The 24,985-nt window shown below is 37.8% G+C and overlaps 1 protein-coding gene across 1 annotated transcript in view; it reads right to left on the reverse strand.

Moving 5' to 3' along the window:
• LOC124789563 (RNA-binding protein with serine-rich domain 1-A-like) overlaps positions 1-24,985 on the reverse strand; it is a 72,304-nt gene that overhangs the window by 19,149 nt on the left and 28,170 nt on the right. Inside the window, exons 5-6 of the mRNA XM_047256967.1 lie at positions 14,654-14,901; positions 10,869-10,995 (exon numbers count right to left, since the gene is read on the reverse strand). Of these exons, the coding sequence (XP_047112923.1) occupies positions 10,869-10,995; positions 14,654-14,901 (375 nt within the window). The remainder of the gene's footprint in view (positions 1-10,868; positions 10,996-14,653; positions 14,902-24,985) is intronic.

Below are 24,985 nucleotides of genomic sequence, written 5' to 3' on the forward strand. Positions count from 1 at the left end.
TTTTTAGTAACGACGCAAGTGTCTGATATCCTGGGCTCGAAATTCTTCTAAACGGTCATCCTCAAAGAGTTGATTTTTAAATGAGAGTCAAACGCTTTGTGATTTAAGAAATTCACCGTACATTCTCACACATTGTTCATCCTGCGTAAAAGGAAATCTGCTTTGAATGTAACACTTTTCAAACCACCATTCGCAATATTTTCCCGTGACCTGTTAGAAATAGGTTCGTTTCAGCAGTTGCAAGAAGGCACCAGATAAAAAGCGTCACCACGCTTGCGCAACTATGACGACATGGGAAGCCCATATGTTCGTACGTGTAAAACATGAAAAGATCTTACATTATGTCATAAAAAGAAACAAGAAATCAGAGGATACTTCAAGAGCGTCGGAATTTCGCGAACCATACTGTATTATCTCATGTTTGGTTCTTTATTATGGCATAATGCCATACGTGCACTTGAAATGCAGCGAACAGTTGAAACTAGCCAATAGTGTGAAATTAAACACTTCGTTTCAAATAAATTGAGTGCCTCAGCAGAAAAGATTAATAAAAGCCAAATCTCTTTAGCAAACCTGCAAAAATAACTTCACTGTTCTGTAAGGCGATTAATGCTTGATTGTCAGAAAGGTGGAAATAAAATCTGAAAATAATAACATATTTTAGTATTCCATAACTATGCGAACGTATTTTAATTCATTTGATAGCTCCCGGCCACAATAATCCATTTTGTTATCATTTAACGTGATAGCAATAAACGAAGAGGAAACAGCAAAATCACTGAACATAAACACAGGTCACCTGGAGACGACCCACCTCCCCACCATAACTCCGATTGCTCTGTGCATCAGCCCCAGATTTACTATATTTCCGAACTGGAACAATATCAACTAGTGGCGCCCAGCCACACTTCTGTAACCAGAAGCAGGAGAAGGTACTACTAACACGCGACTCAACTGCGCATGCGCAAGAGCTCGCCAGCAACTGCTCAAATGAATCTAATTCAAACAGTTGTCACGTCACGCTCATCGGAGGCAATTTGTTGTTATAAAGCATTGCATAGCCTTCCTAAAGCCTCTGACACACTTTGCTGTTGGCAGACACTTGTATGAGCACTGTTTTGTTGTTGTATATGGCGCATTTCCTTTCCAGTTTTATTTTCTTTTTTTTTTTTTTTCTTTTTTTCTCTCGTTTATCTTTTGTTGCTGCAGTATTATTCTGCAGTAGCGGGATACAGAAATATCAGAATGGTTCTTACCAGTCAAAAATCACAAAAATTTAACTGAAAACTAAAACAATGAAAAATTCCCGGAAATCCAAACAATTCCCGGGTTTTTCCCGGATCTCCAGGTTGTCCCGGGTCGTATACACCCTGCATGAAATACTGAATCCCTCCCATCAAGAACTGTTCTACTAGGCACGAAGTTTACTACTTGTATTAGTTGATCTCTGTACTTTCATAATAATTGATGCAACAACTGCCTCAAGCTCAATGTTATTAGTTTCAATGTGGACATCCTCAAAGAGGTCTGGGATATCTGTTGCTATTATATCTGACATATTTCCATCAAGGGTAGGCTTTCAAACTGTCTGTTCTATGTAGTTCCCAGAGAAAACATTAAGTCTTGTCACGGCTGCCATTTACAACTGCAATCATCCCAAGCAATGGTTGTTTCAATTATGACAGTATGATCACGGAACATCTAAAATGCAGCCATCATAAAAAGAATGCCTTACTAATTATTGTAAATTATTTCCACATGATACACTTAGTGGAAATTTTTATGAGGGCCTATACTGTTGCATACAGCAAATATTTATTTCTTCCATTCATTCAAGGAATTCACCTCACTATTTTTATCAGATTCACAGAATTTGTGCATAACCACCTTAAGATGCAGTTGAATAAAGACCCTCACTTCATTATCAAAGGTATCTTGAAAGCCAATATCAAATCACACATACTGGAAGCATCTCTACTGCATGTACAGTGAAGCACCAGAAGCCTTGAACTGGATTTACTTCTTTCTGTTCCTTGAATCTCTCTTTTTCCTTCCTCTTCTTTTCTCTTTTTGTTGTTCTGCCAAATCTGTCTCCTTTACTTTATCTCTCTATTTATCTCTCTTTTACTGTAAATCCTCCTCTCTGTGTTCTCTTTTTCTTTTCACTGTTTCAATTATGTCAGCTTTCTCATTTCTCACAGCCCATTATTCAACATTTTTACTGACTTCTCAGTACTTCAAATCTCAAATGTTGCTAGCAAAAGCAACTGCAGTTTCCTAACTACCCAGTGCCTCTTAACGCTGAACTGTGTCTCTAGCCTTTTTGTCATATCTTTCCTTCTATCCCCGTCGTTCCCGGTACTACATGTCATTCTCAGTACTACATTGATTCCTACCAGAATGAACCTTCATATTTGGCCGCTTTATTTTTTTAAGAAAATAGATATAGCATGTCCAAAGGATCTTATCTATGATAGAAGACACACAAAAATGAAATCATTCTGAAACACAAACTGTTTTTGATTTTTTTAACAACAATGAGGCAACCAGGTAAACCTTCCAAAGCCTAAATCTGACAAGAGAGTATAAACTCAGGTGCCATAAAGAGGGATTTAGAATGCATTAACATCAATAACATTTCCTATTTTAAAAGGTTTCATTTGTGTTGTTTTTTGTGAATTCTCTCTTCACTTTGGAGAAGACTTAATAATTTATTTAATTTTAAACAGTGAGCACTTCAGTTGCAACTTCATTAACACATATCATAGAACACATATCATAGTGACTGTTTTAGTACTGCACAGTAAAACTACCCCCAGCACTACACACAGGAATGCTTGCCATAGAAGAGAGTTTGTGCAGTATTTGGCAAGTATGGGGAGGTATTCCCAGACTGAAGTTTTGAGTAAGGATGTGTGTTGTCCCTGGTTAGTCTCTCATTAACCCTTGGCTGCTGATGTGCTTGCTACAAGCAGTGTTGAATGCTACATTATAATCCCCTAATGCATCTACCGGTGCTAAGTAGCATGTGTCTGGGCTGGGACTACCCGAGCGGTTTGCCTCATCTCTTGCCGAATATTTCTGAAGTGCTTTCTTCGATGTCTCCTCCTGTTTCTCTATGGCAGGAGTTCTCAAAAGTGTGCACCAGGGTGCACTGGTGCACTCTAGATCATTTACGGGTGTGCCCTATAATATTTTAGGAAAACATATGGCCAAATAAAAAAGAGCACATAGCTACTCAATTTTATCCATTTCATGACAGGTATAATGACGAATTAGTCCTTAAGTTTTGTCGAATAGTTCAGTTTTATTAAGGAAATAAGGTGGCTTATTCTCCTTGTAGTGTTGACAGTATTCGGAACGTTTCATGCCAACTGTCTTCTCTCTTCCATTGCTGCTAATACTAGCTATCTAACAATAGTGGCTGTTTGGGAACTGGCCACAGGTCTTTCAAAATAATGAGTGATGATAAAGCCACTGCTGGCCCACTGAGGTCATCTCTTACACTACCGAGAAGTCATAACAATATGCAGTGGTGGTTGTGATTAATTTATTTAATAATGAATGTAACTGTATTTATGAATGTAACACTTATCCATGGTAAAGTTTGGTGTGGCCAACACAGTAACTTATTTGATATGTTGTAAAAAAACTTGCAGTCCAAGACTACAACCATGGACTGCAAGTTTCTTACAACATAATTCTTCATGATCATTCATAATTAATAAATGTCTCAAATGCCATTTTCTGCTTTTAGCGAACCCTTTTTACTTTTGTGTGTAAAATATAACTATCTCAGTCACTGGTCAGTACTGGGCACACAAGCATCCGTATATAACTAGCACTGGTCGTGAAATATTCCTAACCATCCCTCTCTCACCACCCTTCGCCCTGTAAGGGCCATGCAAACTATTTTCGCACGCCTTGTTCCCTACCTCCTTTCCGTAACCAAATGGTACGACACCTGTGGTGCTCTTAAAGTTTGAAAATAAAAATTGAGTTTATCCACTGTGTTGTCAAGTGTTAATGGATTTCAGGTCAGATCCAAATGTTCAATCAGAAGAAAACTGTGAAAAATATTTGACAACTGATGGATTTTTCTGGCAGAAACTCTTACAGATATTATATGATCGTGTAGTGCTTCTTTTATGAGAATGCAGGCTTTAACGGCGAATCTCGATGATAAAATCTTCTCGGGTTGACAGACGAGTCAATGTGACTCGGCTGTCAACCCGAGAAGATTTTATCATCGTGTTGTGCTTTTGTTTCACAGTTGATTTGCCTATGGACATTTTTCTTTTATGATGGTAGCCATGCTGAAATTGAGACTTGTGCGCTATGCATATGATCATGACTTGTCCATAGAATTCTGAAGGTTCCATGCTATTCCCAATGAATGCGAACCTATTCCACCTAACTCCAAGTAGCACTGCAACAGGACATAGGAAATGAATTGCTTATTATTATTATTATTATTATTATTATTATTATTGGCCATTATGACCTATTTAGGTACCACGACAGTGTACCAAAAACTACAAATAACATCGACAACCAGTCACTTTTTAATAAAATTTTATTGAAAGTGCGTAGCTTTCTGTTGTCAACAAAATATTATTGAAAAGAGAAACTGGGAGAGAAAATTATCTATGAGAGCTGGTTATTGTTTGGTCTTGAGCTGTCCGTGATTAAACGAATTTCATTTCATGTTCTTTGCTACAGATGAGTACCACATGTGAACATGATCACTGTTGTTCATGACGCCTTGCTACTTCTGAAACATCATTTCCACTGCACTTTAGAGATCAGTGGATTCATGACAGAAGCTTCCAGCAAGGTTAACGGAACTTGAAAATTATCGTTGGCAGCACTGTTACCTCTTGGAGGTACAAGAATCCAAGCCCAGAAGGAAAACACGTTTTCATTGTTGTGCACTTTGCGTTATTGCTGAGCTGTCAGGTGATTTGTCAATGAGGTGTTGTTAGCATTAGTTGGGCTCGTGTTTTGTGTACAACGTACTGTTTATCTTGAAAGTGCTAAAGTGAATCTTATATGCAAAATACAATTGAATAAAATGGACAGATTTCTGATAAACAAGCATGGTGTTGAAGAATCCAATTCTGGAAGTGAACAAACACTAAGTGCAAGTAAAAAAGCAAAACGGTGGCCTACTCGTAAGTACAATGAAAAGTACTTAAGCTATGGTTTCACTTGGACTGAGAGTGAAGTTTATCCTTTCCCACTATGCTTAGTATGTGGGTATAAAACGGCAACTGAATCCCTGCTTCCTAGTAAACTGAGCAAACATTTTAAAACAATGCATTCAAGATAAATCTGTAAGCTATTTCAAGAGATTGTCTGAACATCAAACAAGGGCAGCAAATTCTTTTAAAAAGTGTAATGTCTGTTTCTGATACAGCTCTGATCACTTCCTACCAAGTATCTGAGCTAATAGCAAAGAGTATGAAAGCTCGTACTATAGGTGAGTCCTTTATTTTGCCTGCTTGCAAAAATGTCATGACAATACTAGGAAATGAATCAGCTATGAAAATAGGCAAGATTCCTTTGTCAAATGATACACTTCACAGGCTTATTATAGAAATGTCTACTGATATTTAGAAAAATGTATTCAGTAATAAACTCAACCACTCAAACTTTGCATTGCAACTTGACGAATTAACAGACATTACCAACAAATTGCAACTCTTAGCATTTGTCTGTTTCATTATTCAAGATCAAATAGTAAATCAGCGTCTTTTTTGCAAAGAATTAAGTGTGTCTACTAAAGGTGAGGATGTTTTCAACATTTTAAATGATTATCTTAACAAGAGGCAGTTAACATGGAAATCATGTGTAGGCACTTATACAGATGGTACCCCTTCAATGGTAGGTTGTGTTATTGTAGAAAAAACAAAATGAATATGTTATTGTAACTCACTGCTTTCTTCACAGGGAGGCCTTACAGCAAAATCAATGGGAGAAAAATTGAGAGAAGTCTTAGAGTAAGTTGTTCGGATGGTAAGTTTCATTAAAACAAGACCTGTCAAAATCCGTTTATTCGAGAAACTTTGTATCGATATGGACTCAGAACACAGACCGTTGCTTTTACACACAGAAGTCAGGTGGTTGTCAAGGTGGAAAGTACTTACCCGTTTGCATGAGCTAACAAGAACTTCTTGTGTTTTTTGAAGAAATGAAATATTTACATTTTTGCAACTTCCTTCTGAGTGAATTTTAGATTGCTTGATTGCAGTATTTGGCCGATATATTTCAGCAGTTCAATACTTTGAACACTAGCATGCAAGGGAAAGAAGAAAATATCCTCACAACCACCAACAAAATTAAAGCATTTCGCAGAAAACTGCAAATATGGAAAAGAAAAGGTGTGCAAGGTAAATTGGAAATGTTCCCACAGGTAAGCAGCACATGGATAAAGGAAATACTTCCAATAGTAGTAGATCATTTTATATGTTTACTAGAAAAACTGAGTTCATATTTTCCATCCCTCAACACAGAATAGTACGACTGGATTCGAAACCCATTCATTGAAACTTCAGGTGATTTCGGCTTAATATTAACAGAAGAAGAAGAAGAACTGATCGTGGACTAATGCTTTAGCATAAGTAATTGTCTCTTGAAGCCTTTTGGGTTTCTATAAAAGAAGAATGTGTGTATATATCTAAAAAGGCTCTGAACATTTTACTTCAATTTTCGACATCATATTTATGTGAATTAGGATTTTCTGCCCTCACCACAATTAAATGTAAAAAGAGAGGAACTTTTCAATGTAATGATGAGGAAACGAAAGTTTGTCTTTCAAATAAATCTCCAAACATTGAAGAAATTGCAAGGGCACATCAGGCTCATGTTTCCCATAAACACTAGAAAGACTAGACATAAGGTATGTTTCATTTGTATTGCATTATTACTTTTCTCTATAATTTGAATTAATCATTCGTTTTACTGCATTATTTCATTTCAATACGTTTCACTTAATAGTCTCTCTTGCCTTTTGTCTTGGCAGGATAGGAGGCAAAACAGTGCTCGGCTGTTGCATTTGGGTGACTATCATGCTTGATGAATCTCTCACATTTCTTATACAAAAATTATTTGTTCATATTGTGATAATGTATGTTTTTTATTAATATAAGTTGCATCTTCTGTAGTCTGGATGCAAAATTCAAAATAAAATGACTTAATTGTTATTTTATCACAGTATTTATTTCCTATATGGACTGCTGTAAAATATTTCTTAGAAATGTGTATACAGTGCGCCTACGATCATTTGCGGCCTTTTAAATGCGTCCGAAGCTCAAAAAGTTTGAGAACCACTGTTCTACGGTTTCTCACCTCCGATATGAACATTATTGTACGTTTAAAAATTAGTTTCTGACTCTCTGGCTTCCATGCAAGTTGACTGTTGTTACAAATCCACAGTGTTTGTTTAAAGACGGTTTTTCCTTCATTACTGTCTGAAGTAATTTTGGTAACCAAATCTGAAAGTTACGTGTCACTTTCAATATACATTAGTACTGTAACCCTTTAACTGCTCTGGACATATTAACGTGTGTGCCTTTGTACCTGTCCCTGTGTGCTCTGACCGTGTTTACGCGCGCCACCAGTCCTCCTCCTACCTGGTACTCTGAACTCTGAACGTGTGTAAATACGTTCAGAGCATACAGGGACAGGTACAAAGGCGTGCACGTTAACAGGTCCAGAGCAGTTAAAGGGTTAATGAAACATGGGAAGTCCTAACTGGAATATCACCAATATTATGAAAACAATAGATTGTTACTGACCATAAAATTGACATGCTGATCTGCAGACAGGCATAATGATAAGACTGTTTCACATTGAGCTTTTGGCCAAAGCCTTCTTCAGAAAAGAGAAGAAAAGAAATGCACACATGACCACTATCGCCGGCTGCTCTGGCCAGAATGCAATGGTGTCACATAGATCGCAAGCAGCAATCTGGAGAGGGCTGGGAAAGGGGAGGGACAGCATCATATGGGTGGGGGAGCATGCAGGAATTAGATGGTAACTGGACAAGGCTGTCAGATGAGTGTGCAGGCATAGAGCATAGCACAATTGATAGTGAGGGGATGTGAACTGTGTGGAGGTGATAAGGCAGACGGCGGCAGATACTGTTGGATGGAGAGTGTGGGGACAACAGATTGTCGCAGGTTGAGGCCATGTGATTTTGGGAATGGAGAATGCATTGTAAGGACAGTTCCCATCTGTGCAGATCAGAAAAGATGGTGGTGGATAAGAGGATCCAGATGGCCCAGGTTGTGAAGCAGCCATTGGAATCAGAAAGTACATTGTGTTCAGCTGCATGATGGTGGTGGCCATTCATTCTGGTGGACAGTTAGCTGGTAGTCATATCTACATAAAAAGCTAGATAATGATTGCAGCAGAGCTGGTATAAGACATGGGTGCTTCCACAGGTGGCCCGGACTCTGATGGGGTAGGATAAGCCAGTGACATGACTGGAATATGAAGTGCTGGGCGAGTGGACTAGACAGCGCTTGCAGCTGGGTTTTCCACAGGGATAAGATCCCTGTGGCAAGCGGCTGGGATTGCGAATGGTATAGGGATGGACTAGGATATTCTGGAGGTTATATGGGCGACAGACCATAACTTTAGGAGGAGTTGGAAGGATCTTGGCTAGAATGTCTGTTGTTCCATGACAATCGAAGCTCTGATGAAGGATGAGTTTCAGTTGTTCCCGTCCAGAATGGTATTGGGTCACGAAGAAGGCACTCCTTTGTAGTTGGCTCTTGGTGGTGGTGGGAGAATTGGGTATGTGTGGGGATATCGCAGAGGAAATCTGTTTGCAGATGAAGTCCGGGGGATAGTGCCTGTCTGTGAAGCTCTTCGTGAGACCTTCAGTATACTGGACAATGGAGTTCTTGCCACTGCAAATACAATTTATCTGGTTGGCCAAACTGTATGGGAGGGGTGGTTGGTGGGTTTAATGTGGACAGAGGTGTGGATGCAGTCTTCAAAGAGTAGTTGATAAATGTCCAGAAACATGGCATGCTGGATTGAATAGAACCCAGTGAAGCATTTGCAACAGATGGTGTTGACTTGTTAAGGAATGAGGATAGAGTATTTGGCGGGCGCGCACGAGCGTGCGTGTGTGTGTGTGTGTGTGTGTGTGTGTGTGTGTGTGTGTGTGTGTTTTGTCTATTTTTGACTAAGGCCTTACGGGCCAAAAGCTTTATTTGTAACAGTACTGTCTTTTGTCTTTTTGTTGTGTCTATCTGCAACTCAGCATTTGCACTATATGGTGAGTAGCAACTTTTCTTTTCATAATATTGTTACTTTTTAACTTCATTTATACTGTGTCCCGAGACTTATTTCGTAGCTTTGTGAGCGATATTTTCTCCAGATTAACGGAATGTTCAAGCACTGGAGGAAGGTAGACTGCCTGTCTATAATAAATATACTTTGTAAACAATACATTTATGAAAAAGTTCATGTCTTATTTGGAATTTTGGCAACACATTTCTTATATTTCCAATTACTTCTTGTTCATCACAAATGAGGACAGTTCTCTGCCAGTCAGCTAGTAATTTTAAAGTAACTGGGTAATCTGAAAAGTTCATCCTTACCTGGGTGTTTTCTACCACAGTAATTCACCCAAAAACAGTCACAACGGGCAATATGTGTAAGGGCCTAAACCATTTATGAAACTGTACGAAAACTGTATATTTTGTTTGTAGCTGAACATTAAAATCTTCTAGTCAATGAAAATAAAGGAGTACAAATATTATGTATTAATCTATGAATAGTTCAATACTATAAATATATGATAATTTATTACAATATTTCTGTCTATCTGATGCAATGTATGCTGTATTTTAACTTTTGTGTACTACACAAATGAAATAAGACATCACAGGGCTTCAAACCTTGAGTCTGCGTATTTGGCACCACAGTACCTTACGTCAAAAATAACATGCCTGTATGACTCCATAGCTGACAGTTGCGTCCCTAAAAGGAATCAACAAATGCATGATTAAGGGCATGAAAATCATTTTCTTTCTAATCAAATTTGCTTTTCACAATCACTTCCTGTTCTTTGGGTACACATGAATTGCCAACTACATCTCTTGTTGAAACAAGACTGTAGTGTTACATCTGCTGACACAGACAACTTAAAACTGTTTCTTTCAGAATCTGTGGAGGAGCCATCTATTAAGCTGACATCAAACAATACATCATTACTGTCACTCTTGGTGATTATCTCTACACTCTCTTATTCAGTAGACAAGATGATGGAACAAATAGTTTGATGCCAATCAAGAAGAAAAGAAAAGTAAAATGCTGTAAAATGAGATCACTACCATAAACAACCAGAACTGTGAAAAGCTACCGAGATACGAGGCAGAAAAACCAATGTACACTTACTTGAACTCTTCAAAAGCAAACCACACAAATACCTGAGTGGTGGCATGACTGTACTCAGAATTAGCACTCAGAGGACAGCAAGAAGGTGTGAGTTAAGTCTTGGATCAAGAAGAACAACTGTTATCAAGTTTCATAAATAGTTGGCGCAACACCAAAGGCATTGCCGCTGGAAGGTAAATCTCCTTGTTACACATTACAAATATTCAATTCAATGATGAAAGAACATTGTAAAACAAATCTGCCTTAAAAAACTAAAATAATAAAAGGTTTTCTGCACAAAAAGTTTTAGAAACAGCTTTCACCCCAGTCATAGCCAGCAACAAGTTATATATAGTCAAGCGAAATGATACTACCTTTACCTTACAATTTCTGTTTTGTGTCCTTGAAATAAAAGTTCTATTTTCTAGTGGAAATTTTCTTTGAAAGATGTAATTTTTGCATCTGTCCAATACCTTGGAGGTGATCTCCAGCGCGGTACAGGTCTCCTGATGGGAGGAGGTGGGCTACGTCTTGGTGGTGGAGGCCTGGGCTTCGGCTGAAGCACAGGGGCAGCAGTGATTTCCTGTCCGTCGATTTGGCCTGCAAGAAAACAGGGTCCCAGTAGGTCCTTGGCATTTTTAAAACAGAGAGAGGAGAAGAACAAGAGGAAAGAATCCCAGAGAATCAGAGTAATACTACTACACAATAGTAGAATATGTCACGACACAAAGTACAAGGGACATCAATAATTAAAGAGACAAACTGATCTAGAAAAAAACCCTTTATTTTTACAAAATGAGACTTTTACTACTTCTCAACATAATCCCCACCAAAGTAAACCTGTCCAGTGAGTAACGAGCTTTTTATTCTTTGACCTCACCATTGTTACTGAACTTTTTCCATGTTCTCTGGGTGGACCAAACAAATGAAAATTCAAGGGAGATAAATATGGACTGCAGACAGGATGAGGTAGTATCTCCCCATTTCTTCAATGGTTTATTGGGTCAGTCGGGCGGTGCGAAAGTGAACAGTGAAGTGTAGCAACATTATGTCTTTTCTTTGAAATCTGTGACATTTTTTCCTCACTGCTACTTTTGCTTTGTTCATTTGTATTAACATTAGCATTGTTTATTATAAGCTGATCTTCCAAATAATCATAAAAGATCACACCTCAGGCATTCCAAAAGATGGTCAACATGACTTTTCCCACAGATATTTGTATCCTGAATTTCTTTCAGATACGTGAGCCGGTGTGCTTCCATTCCACACTTTATCTTTTCGCCTCTCAAAACGATGAATCAAAGATTCAAAACATGTTTTAAAATCTTGTTTAGAAAAGGGTCACCTTCTCTTTTGAATCTGTACGCACTTTGAGTCTAGTTCCCTTGTGTTGTTGTGTTAACTCTTCTGGGGCCCACATTGCATTCATTTTGCTGTCCTTGAGCTCTTTACTGATAATTTTAGAAACTGTGTCAACTGTTTTTGCTATAAATTCAACTGCATCATGTCAGTGTTCATGAATAATGCCGTCAATGCGGGTCTCAAGCGAAAGAGCTGACTCTTCAACTTTGTTACATGAAAAATCGAAATGTCGTCGTCTAATACTGAAAAAGCAGTTAATATAAATAGTACCCAAGACTGGTGTGGTTTCTCGATCTGATTACGTCTATTTTGTCACTGTCTGCTACATAAAACGAAATAGGGCTTTCAAATATTATAGCAATTGTAACACATACCTAATAAGTGAGACTATTTTGGCAATAATTGTCATTTTTATAACATGACAGAATAAATTCACGAAGTACCAAAATCAAATGCCTATTTGGCATACTACATGCAAAAAGCTATGATGTTACAAAATAGTTTCAAATTTCATTCATATGCTCCAGTTTCTCAAGCATGAGATTAAAAAGTCATAGTACGAAATTTTTGCATAAATTTGGAATCGTCATATTCTTCCATAATTTGTGTGATGTCCCCATTTCTTCTCCTTCCTCGTTCTAACAAACAATCTTGTCATCACTAATTCTGTAACTATTCCTGCCACTGTCAAAACTCATTCTTAAGTTAACTTCACTAACCCGGCAAATTTTTTTTTTTTTTTTTGCCGGAATCACCTGTTTAGTTATCCTGTGATTATTCTCCAGTTAGGCGTTATTACATGTTCGTGCAACGCGTTTTCTGCGCTACTCCCAGAATAGAACTTAAGCGGCTGCTAGCTGGGGTCTGTACAACTGGTCATTATTAGTGTACTGATCTGGCCAAAAAATTTCTGTAAAAGTTTCATTTTCTTATCTGTTATTCGTGTTAGTCATTTATTTCCACTCTGGTAGACTCAATCTATGGATTTCGCTAGTAATTATAACAATGCTGATCATTTGCAAACCCAGTCAGCCACATAAACAAACAGTAATTGTCATTCATGCCTTTGGCTTTATTCGGCTCAGCATATACAGCCCCGTCCCCTTTTGTCTGCAGGAAAGTTTATTTCTAGATGTGACGAGGACTCCCCTGGCAGAGACATCATGTACACTAATGCACGCATTGAAAAATCAACTTATGGTTCATCCAGAAATCAACAGGGATGAGTTTCAAAATCTATGAAAAATCGATAGACCAACACACACTAAATGCTAGGTGCTTTGTGAAACGAGGTAATTTTTTTTTCCCCCTCAAGAATATGAATTTGGTGCCCCCCCCCCCTCCCAATGGAATTGCCACCCACTTCAGTTACCCTGATTCCCCCTCCCCGATCTGGGCCTGCTGCGCATGTGTGAATCTGGCAGCTTGGGGGTGCTAGTAAAATTTTTCTGGGTAGCATCTGGCTGCTTGCTGCTGCTGCTTACACAGCCAATAGCCACATTTCCGTAGCCAGAAGTGGGAGAACATACTACTAATATGCGTCTCAACTGCTCATGAGCCCGCTCCTAACTGCTCAAAAGAAGCAAATGTAAAAAGTTGTGACGTCACGCTCATCGCAGACAATTTGTTGTTATTAAACATTGCATAGCCCTGCTAAAGCCTTTGACACATTTTGCTGTTGGCAGACACTTGTATGAGCACTATGTTTTGTTGTTTTATATGGCACATTTTCTCTGTAATTTAAGTTTTATTTTCGTTTTTTTCTGTTGTTCACATTTTATTGCTGCAGTATTATTCTGCAGCAGTGTGATACAGTAACATCCTTTGTTAGAGTATCGGTTCTTGCCAGTCAAAATTACAAAAATTTAACTGAAAAATAAACAATGAAAATTTACTGGAATTCTAAAAAAATTCCGGGGTTTTCCAGGTTTTCTCCCTGATGAAAAAATTCCCAGATTTTTTCCGGATCTCCCCAGGTCTTATGCATCCTGTTATATTGTATACGCTGAATCACTGATGGAGTGTCATACAGTACACGGAAAAAAGTGTGGAAAATCAAGAAAAACAAAAATTTTGACACAACTATGTAACAAATTTTTTTATGTAAATTGGAAGTGCAAATCTTAACCTATGGCAACACAAAAGAGAACATAGAAGTTGTTATTACAGGGAAAAATAACTAAGTAACATTTTATTTATGTAAAAATAAGGGCATGAACTGTTTCAAATCTACAACTGTCATACATCAAAACATGGAATATTACACAGAAAAATCCACTGATAATTTCTTTCACATAAAAGGTGTGTAATTTATAAATGAACATCAAGTCAATTTTGTGTGGAGATCTAACATTATCATCTTTTTGACTGATTTTCTAGGGAAAAAGAATATTAATGAATCTACTGATTACTATAAGCTTAAACAGACATGTGTTCACCTAACTTCAGCTTAAAAAACAACAGGGTAGAGTCTTCTAAAACTATAGCTTCAGTTACATCTTATTACTGTAACCACAAGCATTAACTTTTATTTATAGTGAAGTACTGTACTTCACATTTACCCACACTAACTTAAAAAATTTAGCACTTTTGACAGTGTTGCATTTATTTCTCAACAATCCATTACAAACTGTAAACTACCTACAAATTTTATTCACATGTTGTCTGTTGTTAGCAATTCCCTGCTGATTTGCCTCTCATACTGTATTGCAGTATTCTCCTATGGATCAGTTTTAGGATCACAAGTATGATTATTTTACATGGAAAACTAAAGAGAAAATTTGTGTACGGGAATTCGACCTATGGCATCACAGGAACTACGCATGATCATCTTTCAGCTCCTCACGAGTATGGCTATTAATGTAAAACAATTTCTGAAACTAAATTAGATTATTACCTCCATCCATATGTTTCATTGCATTTTCAGCTTCATTTGGAGTTTCAAACTCAATGTATGCAAAGCCTCTCCCTGTATTTGGGTGCAGCCTGTCTACAGGAAATTCAACACTTTTTACATTTCCATATGTCGAGAAAATTTCTACTATGTGGTCACGAGTCACATTACGAGTCAAACGACCAATGTGAATTTTTGTGGGACGTGGTGTAGGCGAATGTTCCTTGCGCTTCCGTCTTGGAGTAGGAGTCCTGAAAAAAAAGGGAAAAAATGCTGTCTTCTTATACAACTTACAGTACACTCTAAACTAATATTGTTTGTTTTACTGTTTATTAGCATCTGCAAAAATGTAATATAATATAACTGCAGTAATACGCCCAGCTTGCGTTCTTTATTTAGTATACTTCGTTTTTTCACAGAATGGTTTAAAATTATATTAATAACTCCTTTGCCACTGTTCATTGTTACTACACAAATATTCAGTATGTTACGCCATGATTCTTTAGGATAATGAATGATGCCACTTAAGATGAACTTGACACGTGTTCTAGTTGAATAAAATTAATACCTTAAAAAACAAAGAGAGTCCACATGTTGGTTATGCTAAACAAAGTAATACATACATACTTCTGTTACAAAAAATTAGCAAATACGAAGGGAGGTATGTCAGATCCACAACAATTACAGTCAGACAACACAGAGGACGACTATTATATTTATCAATATAACAAGCCTTTAAAAATTTATACAATCTTGTGTTTACAATATTGACTCTTTTTCACCAAATCAATCAATTAAAATAAACATGAAATGGGCTTCCTAGATAACAGGAATTATGTTAAAATGTTTTCATGCTAACAAGGACGTCTATTGCATAAAATAAGCAAATGTTTTCCACCCTTTTTAGGAAAATATCTCCAGAATGTAAGAGGCAAAGAAAGGTGCTTAACACGGAGTGAAGATGGTCTTCTTTTTTATTATGTTTCTAACAATAAATTTTAATGAAACACGTCTGAATTTTTATTGACACAGACACTAATAAACACAAAGTGACATATTAAAACCATACATTGCTGAGTCAAATATTATAAAACTTCCAAATGCAATGAGTCACGTAAGAAGTATGCTTTCAACATATTATGCAAAGACGAGGCCAGAAGTTTTACATTTTCCATCAGTGTGTTTCTTTAAATTACTTTTACAGTAGACTTGTTATAGTTGGGTCATTTGGGTAGCAAGTGTTTTCTTTTCTCTAAATTAGGCTCATAAAGATCGAACAACTGCATGACCGCCTCAACCATGAAATGTATTTCCCATAAATGAGAAAGATCTGGCAAGCTGTGGGTGACATAATAAGAAACCTGTAAACTATTTCTTCCCTGATTACTTACTCTTTTCTGAAAACTCTTGGTCCATGTTGTTTACCAACTATTAGTTCATTATTTCTCAAAAATATTGTTTTTCCACCAAAGGGAAACAGCCACAAGATCTCTCTCTAAGCACCGAGAAAGAAATAACTTTTTACCTAAGTGTCTTGCAACTTCACTCATATTATTACCTTTTATTTTTAACAGCTAAATTCAGTGGCTTGGATGCTACTTTCCTTCCAGTTATCTGAAATATAACTCAATGCATAATCACATCCAACACCAATATCATGATCATTATTTTCTAGTGAGTAATCATTCAAGCTTAACACTCAGCTTTGATCAATAAGATTTTGGTAACTGGCAGTGACTGCCAAGACGTAAATGAATAAGGAGAGCATGACAGTGTACCAATCACTTCGGATAATTATGATGCATGAAAGTAGACTGTACAGTATGTAACATGAGACGTAACTTCTCCAAAAAAGAGGCAATGTCAAGATCTGGCTGAAAGTAATTATTGTTTGCGGTTTTAAACTCAACAAATACAATAGCACTGACTTGTGTAAAACTTAATACTCCTATTCTGGTGCTGGTTTTTGGGTTTCTCTGTAATACATAGACAGGATCTTTCACCTTCTTCTCCTGCTGTGACATGCTTGGGATTGTTCTTAGCTGCCAGTATTCTGTAATTATTATTGTGTTCTGGTGAGTCGTCCTCACATCAGACCCAGCAGACTTTCAATGTAAATAACTACTTTGTGAATCAGTGGAAACTTATAATCACAAATTTACCAGGGATATCTAGAGGTGCTAGTGATGGCATCAAACAGAGGCCATAAATCATTATCCCGGAGAACAACTGAACTTTTAGACACAAGCTGCTAATAAAGCAGACTGTTATTCCTGACAAGGGAAGTACCCCTATCCTATCAATTAAAACAGGAAAGAAAAAAAATGACTTAAAATATGGAGATGAACACATTTAACTTCTGGGCAAAGCCTTCTTAAAAAAAACCACGCGTGCGCACACAAGCAAGCACACCTCACGCACACATAACTGCCATCTCTGGTAGGTTGGACCAGTGCTTACTTGTGTGGATGGGGATGTTTCCTTTTCTGATGAAGGCTTTGGCCAAAAGCTAAATGCATAACAGTCCTTTTAGTGTCTGTATGCACCTCAACATGTCGGCTTTAAGCTGAGTAGATTGTTCCAACCTGGAGTTTCCACTGTTTGATCCATCAAGGTCATTTACCTGTAAAATTCAGCACCTGTGTACAGCTGGTGTTTGCATGTTAATGAAGCTATAAAGCCACAGAAGTGCCAGTCACTGGAGAAACAATACGGTGTAACAGACAGTTATGATCAGCAGATTCACAAGATTTCTAAATGAAGTTTTTTTTTTAGGGAACAGGCTTAACGCTTGCTTGAATCAACACACTTGTACGCCTGCAGTACTTACAGGAGCATATTTCCCAAAGTAGTAGTTGCTATGTGTTACCGGTTCTTCCCTTACCTGCCATCAAAGTGCAAATGTGACGTATCAGTTATATGATAAAACACAAAAGAACAGTGCAGCCTACTATGGAAATGGCATGAAATAATATGATCACTGCAGTTTTCATACTGGACCACTGCAGTCAGGACACATCAAAAAATGATGTAGCACATCCTTATGTTGCCCTTGCCAAGTGTGCACACTGTTCCATTCCAGTGTGTTCACATTTGTACTTCAATGATGAATAAGGGAAGAACATATTGCAACACAGGAATTCCTAATTTGGTAAATCTGATTCTGTAAGTAGCGCATGTGTTAGCATATATGGTTTCAACCATATGTTTTGGATCTGCTGGTCATAGCCATATGTTACACAGCATTGTTTCTAAAGAAACTTGTCCTTCTGGACTCTGCAGATTCATTAGCCTCAAAAACAGACTGCATGAAAATGCAGATTTTTACACATACTTTGCCCCGATGGGCAGAAACAAACACATTAACATATTTTAAAATTACTGCTATCTGGGTTTTACCCTTTCAGCTGGTGAACTTTCCTTGTGAATAGAAGCTTGCTGGGATGAAAGTGATGTTGATCTAAACAGACACCTGGGGGACACAATGCCTATGAAACATCTGAGCTGTATAAATACAAAATTAATGTTAGAACTGCTAGCGCCAGTGCAAATGGAAACAAAAGACTTCAGTTGTGCAGATAGCACATATGGAGAACACTTTGGGAAGTATGAAATCCAGACGGCATTTTTCTGAGAGTGAAGAATAGTCATGGCCCCTGCGATCATACTAACAGGATGGGCAACTGGTAGACAATGAAACCATTTAAGGATACTACATTCATTACATGGCACATGTATTTCACTATATAATAGTTCCCTAAATTCACACGACTGAAATTACCTAAAATCAGTTTGTTGGTCATTAGAATGAAATACTATAATTTTTCTGACTTGCAAAGTCACCAAATTGGAAGATTACTGACCATTAGGTTGCATTCACAATGGCTCCAGTAATGGTCGCCAGACACTCAATAACATTGGCTGACAGCTTACTCACAGAGCCACTGATCTCCTTGGTCAATTTTTGGCACGATCAAGTAGATTATAATCTATTTTAACAAATAGATTAGAATGTTTCCATTCTGCAAACACCCCCCAGGCTGTGGCTAAGCCATTCTTTGCAATATCCTTTCTTTCAGGAGTGATAGTTCTGCAAGGTTCGCAGGAGAGCTGCAAAGTTCGGAAAGTAGGAGACGAGGTACTGGCAGCAGTAAAGCTGTGAGGACGGGGCGTGAGTCGTGCTTGGGTAGTTCAGATGGTAGAGCACTTGCCTGCAAAAGGCAAAGGTCCAGAGTTCGACTCTCGGTCTGGCACACAGTTTTAATCTGCCAGGAAGTTTCAGATTAGAATGTGTTCTGACATGGCAAGTACTGTTCACTCTTTCCTCAGTTATGGGGATAACCAGATGAGCTTTATGAATATACGAGATGAAGAGAGAAACAGTCTATCACTTGAGATGATTCGTGGTCACACTGGAAATATTACAAACACTGTACAATTTTGAATAAATTCAGCAAAACAGAAATATCTCAATTAACCTTCTATGACTGCCATCAAGCATGTATGCGAAAGATAAATATAAATTTTAGTATTATATTCTCCAAACACCTAAAGCAGTGAAAAGTAGAAGCAAATACAGCACATCTGCATACAACCTCATAAAACAGAATCACCACCCAACCGGCATAAAAATGCCAGTAAGCAGTAATAACGATTTGCAGAAAGCTAACGCCTACCTCCCACAACTCAAAAAAGATTCACTACAGTAACTTAAAGCAGAAAAACTAACATGCACAACTTTTTTCACTTTTGAGATTATAATCTAGACCCAAAATTACAGATACTGATTTTGCCTATGTCGCAGATTGTGAGATAACAGGCGAGTTGTGGCACCCTGAAAATATTCTAAGTTTGGAGTTCGTGTGGCCACACAGGTCGCTCGGCAAGCCAGGGCTCATCAGCAACCGCGTGGTGTCGAGCATTAGCCGGAGCAAGAGGGGTAGCCCCAGTACATGGTCCAGCCAGACCACATGGCTGGGAATTCCATGTTGAAACTGTGTCGAGGACTGTGCTTTGTGTCGATGAAGGAGATTTGTATGCCGGGAGTGCCAAAGATGGCGAACTTTGTGAAAACATAATGGCAGACATTTCGCAGTTCACATAGAAATTAATAATAGTCAGAGGAATCATGATACCTTAACACTCTAAGCGCCAAGCCCGTAAAATTTACGGGCCTGGGATCGCGCGAAAATCACCAAGCCCGTAAAATTTACGGGCCGCTACATTTAATTTCATTCAAAACACTGCAACGTTATTTCTACGGGTTTGGCCAGCGCTATACGTTTTTCAGATGTTTATTAACAAAATGCGTCCATAGATGTCACGGCAGCGCTGTAATTCATGTTAAAACTTATCTTTGCGTTCTCAGTCTGTATATCATTCAGTTGTTTGTCATCATGTTTCGGCGCGGTTTATCAGACGCAGAAATTGCGGATTTGATCAATCATAGCGACACTCTGGATAATGTAGAGAGTGATTCAGACGATTCTGAATGCAATGGTGTGTTTGAAGGTACGTATTTCCGAATTTTCCACGTAATTGTGCAGTACGCACATATCTGTTGAACATGTGTAAACGATGTATGTAGTTACACATAATGTGATATTCTTTTTAGAAGACGAGATTGATGACAGTTTGTCTTCAGATGAAGACGAGAATGATGTTGAAGGTGTTGCTTCAAATCCAGCAGCTGTGCCGTATCCGAAAGACAGTGAGTGGACTGCAGTTGACACCTACCGACCTCTGCCTGTCAACACGACACCCAGGCAGATACTAGTGGATATTGATGAGTCGAGTTCTGTACTGGATTGCAGTAAAGTGTTCCTTACTGACAGTGACGTAAATGAACTCAAGAGACAGACAAATTTGTATGCATCACAGACAATACAGAAGAAAAGAAGAGGAAATAATCTGAAGCCCCATTCAGTTTTGAGTTCGTGGAAGCCAGTGACTATAAGTGAGATGAGGCGTTTCTTGGGTATTATTTTCCACATGTGTGTTTCGAAAAAGCCCAAAATTGCGGACCATTGGAGCACTAATCCTGTTCTTAGTTGTAACTTTTGTCCCCATGTCATGAGCCGTTTGCGTTTCACTCAGATACTGTCATGCTTGCATCTTGTTGACAATTCAAATCAGAAAAAACCAGGCGAAGATGGATTTCATCCACTTTACAAAGTTTTGCCATATTATAATAATTTGAAGGAGCGATGTATCCAGGCATATCGTCCCTCAGAAAAAGTGACAATTGATGAAGGAATTTGCCCATTTCGAGGTCGTGTGAGTTTCCGTGTTTACATGCAAAATAAGCCTCATAAGTATGGACTGAAAGTATATGCTGTTGCTGAAGCCAGTAGTGGCTATGTTGTAAATTTTGAAGTTTATGCTGGTAAGCATATTGTTGACAATTCTTCGTCTGCGGTTATTTTGCGATTGTTGTCTGACAGCAGCTTGCTGAACAAAGGCCACACTGTGTATTTAGATCGATTTTATTCCAGTCCAGAGCTATTTCAGCAACTGGCAGAGAAAGGCACTGGAGCTGTTGGTACTGTGAACAAATCCAGGAAAGGATTGCCTAAAGATTTAGTATCTGCTAAGCTGAAAAAGGGCGAAATGTCTTTTCGGCGTAAAGATAATGTATTGGCAATGAAGTGGAAAGATAAGAGAGATGTGTATACATTGTCTACAAGGCATCAAGCAACATTTGGTACGCATACTAAGAGAAATGGGTCTGTAGTATTGAAACCACTTCAGGTACTTGATTACAACCTCAATAAAATTGGAGTGGATATTGGAGACCAACGCCTGCAGTACAATCCGTTCCAGCACAGAACTGTGAAATGGTGGCGAAAATTATATTTCCATTTGCTGCTTATGGGAGTATCAAATGCATTTTGGCTGTACAATGCAGTGCACAGGAAGAAAATTACAATAACAGACTTTATAACAGTGCTTGCAGTTCAGCTTGTTGAAGACGACACACTTGAATTCATTCCAAGAAATGAAGGAACTGTAGGTCGGCTAACAAAGAGACATTTTTTGCAGCACATACCTGCAACTACTAAGAAGTATGCTGCTCGTGTGTGTCACGTGTGCAGTTCCAGGAGCAAGAAACAGAGTGGCAAGGCTTCTCGCAAAGAGACACGATACGAATGTGAACAGTGTGGCGTTGCACTCTGCCTGGAACCTTGCTTTAAAATTTTCCACACTAAAAAACAATATGATTCTGTGTGAAATTTATATGTAATACTGTATACTATCAGAAACATGTAATGTAGTGCCACAATTTTGGTTAAAAATAAATCACAATTGTATTCCCTTATTCGTATGACTTTTTCTAAATTCTTAAAACATCTAAGTGATTTCTATAACTGTACCTTAAAGCTGTGCATTGTAAAGTAGTTTCTTTCACTCAGAATTAAAGTAGAAATGTGCAGCTTCAAGATGGTACCAAATTTGCCACAATCCAAACAGTAGATTTGATGCAGTAATTTTTTTAATATTGGTAAAATTGCCCGGTTTCTAGGGACGGGTGCATAAAATAGGCCTGGTACAGAGAGTGTTAAAAATAAACATGTACATTACCTTTATTTGCACGTTGATTCTGATGGTGTAATCAGATTTTCAATATTTTTATTAGTTTAAAGTTTAGTATCTGACTGTAAATTATACAAGTAACACCCAGCAATGAATTTCCAAAATCTAAACGGTTCATCTAATTTTGTCGATCGATGTGCCTTTAGAAAGCTATTAGTGTAAATCTAAAATAGTACAAATTACAGGCATGTGACTTGAATAGTACATGAGTTATTGGAGGTCAAAGTGATCGATTACTATTGATCAAGTCAAGCCATAAGTACTCCACAGTTACACAAAAAAATGGTAGCACCAGGCTTATAAATATATTTATTCATCTATGTCTTTGTTTATATTTGATACATACTATTCATGAAGAAATTGGTCAAATATTTACTGTGTTTTAGAAAGCACAGGGGCATTAGGCAACCAGCCTACGTTTGCTTCTATTCCTTTGATATATGTTTATTTAATCTGTTTATGTATTCAATAATGTGTGTTAAGAGTGTGTTTATGGTCCAGCCATAGGAATATTTATTTAATCTCAAGTTATTTAAATGTAAATCCAGTATTTTGTATGTGTTTCAATATGTTTGAGTGTGTGTGTTGGCTTGGAGACATGGCAGGAGCACTCTGGCCAATCACAGCACTCATTACTACAGTAGGCGACTACCAAAGTCAATGGAGAGACTGCAGAGACTGTATGGAAGTGGGAGAGGAGCATCGGGTCACACAGGACACGCAGAAGTGCTGGACGGGAAGGCGCGACGGACGGTCACGGGAAATACCTGGAGAGTGTTGAGCAGTTTGCGCGTGGTCATGGGAGATAGAATTATTCTGTAGTGATGACTTGTGAGCTTTCTGTGGATTCTGCAGTGAAGACGTAGTATGCATTTAGAAGTGAATATCTCATGAGCTATGTTGTTGCTCATAACTAATTATGTGAAGTAGGAATCTATTGTTTCCCTGTTATTAAACTTATATTTTATCTAATTGCTGGACCACCGACACCAATAAGTGTTTTGCAGTAATAAATGGCATTCTTAAAGGTATTTCTGCTATCGTACTCATCATTTAAAGTTATTAAAATAGTACCTGCAGATTTTATTTAATTGCAATCTTTCATTTATAAATTTCTATGTTACATTCAAAATTTGCAATTGCCGAGTGATAGGAACCTTCAACCATTCAATTCATGTGTGTATTCATAAAGTATACTGTAGACTCAGCAGTATTTGGCATGTATCCCAGCCCCTAGAAAATGAAACCAGTCAAATCTTTTAATATTTCAACTCTGAGTCTGAGGGTACGTAGCTGGGGACCACATTTTTGTATTTGAAACCCCACAGGATGATATGCTGCAAATGAAACATATACCAGAGGCTGAAATGGCTAGACATCCACAGAACATACATAATGTAATTTAAAGTGCCATAATGTTCAATTAATTGTTATTAAATTTGTAGGTTGTTGCAGTAAAATAGTAATTTTGGACCAGAGATTCCGAGACATATCCATGCTGTTATCTCTCTCATCCTTAAGGTGCCACTTACTCTTCCTTTCTACTGAACTTAAAAACTTCTCATAATATATGTTTTGCATGTGGGAATGTCAGCCACTTTGACCAAAGAAAGTAAACTGATTTGAATTTCAGTGACTGTCATTCAAAGTCTGTACTTTTGAATGATGAGAGCGGCTGCACTGAGTCTGCACTGGACTGGCCTACTGATATATCTGATGTCAGTAGTCTGTGGAATTCCTCGATGTCAGTGGCACTATGACTGAAGCCTAAGTGGCTTGTATTGAGGGGAGGGGGGAGAAAAAGTTAATTATCCATTAGTCTTCTCCAGTACTTCCCACTGAATTAAACGAGTTTATTTGTAAGGAATGGTGTTAGACATCACTGACCACCATTCATAATCCAGATGCATCAATCAGGTTGTTCTAGATATCAAAGGTAAAGCTCCTAATATCAGGGTTTTGTTCATATTCTGTCCACTGAATGTAAAATTACATTAACAAGGAAATGCAACATGGAATTATCATTGCTATTCTAAGTAATGAAAACACAAGAAGTTCCGGTTGTGATTTCCATTTCTTCATGTTTGCGCAGCTTAGATGTAATGGAAATTAAGCCCAGTTTTTTGGCAGCAATATTAACGTCCGAAATGCTTTTACATTAAATACAGCTTTGAAATAAATAGTATATATATTCTGGCTGACAAAAGTTGTTAAGCATGTAAATGAATACTTCTTGATACACGTAACACAAAGAAAATTTATTTTCTCATAATTATGTTAGTACAATCGACTGAAAAGTGATAGGTACAAAAGAGACATCTTAGATATGGGTACATGGAAAAGTACAGGTATTTGTGTCTGGGTTCACTTTATGTGAGCAAGTAATGGTGTAAAATTAGGTCCAATGTTAACATGTGGCTAGGACGTTCTTAAAAAGTGTCTAAAAATACGACGTTCTCTTACTATATGATGCTACTGTCTGCCTGAAAGATTTCTGTTCCAAATTTTATGGCCAGACTCTAGAAATGAGTTAGAACTAAAGCACAGAAGGAAAGAAGGAAGGATATCTAGAGTTTAACATATGATCACTGATTTGGTCAACAGACAGGGTATACACCTGAATTGGAAGTGGATGGATTAGGAAACTGAATGTGGCACCCTCTCAGCATTCACATTTAAGGAAAGCACAGTGCAGCTAAATCTAGAAGGCAAACCGGGTATGAACCCAAAGAGGGACAAGAT

Source organism: Schistocerca piceifrons, chromosome 3 (assembly GCF_021461385.2).
Source record: "Schistocerca piceifrons isolate TAMUIC-IGC-003096 chromosome 3, iqSchPice1.1, whole genome shotgun sequence".
Lineage (NCBI taxonomy): Eukaryota > Metazoa > Arthropoda > Insecta > Orthoptera > Acrididae > Schistocerca > Schistocerca piceifrons.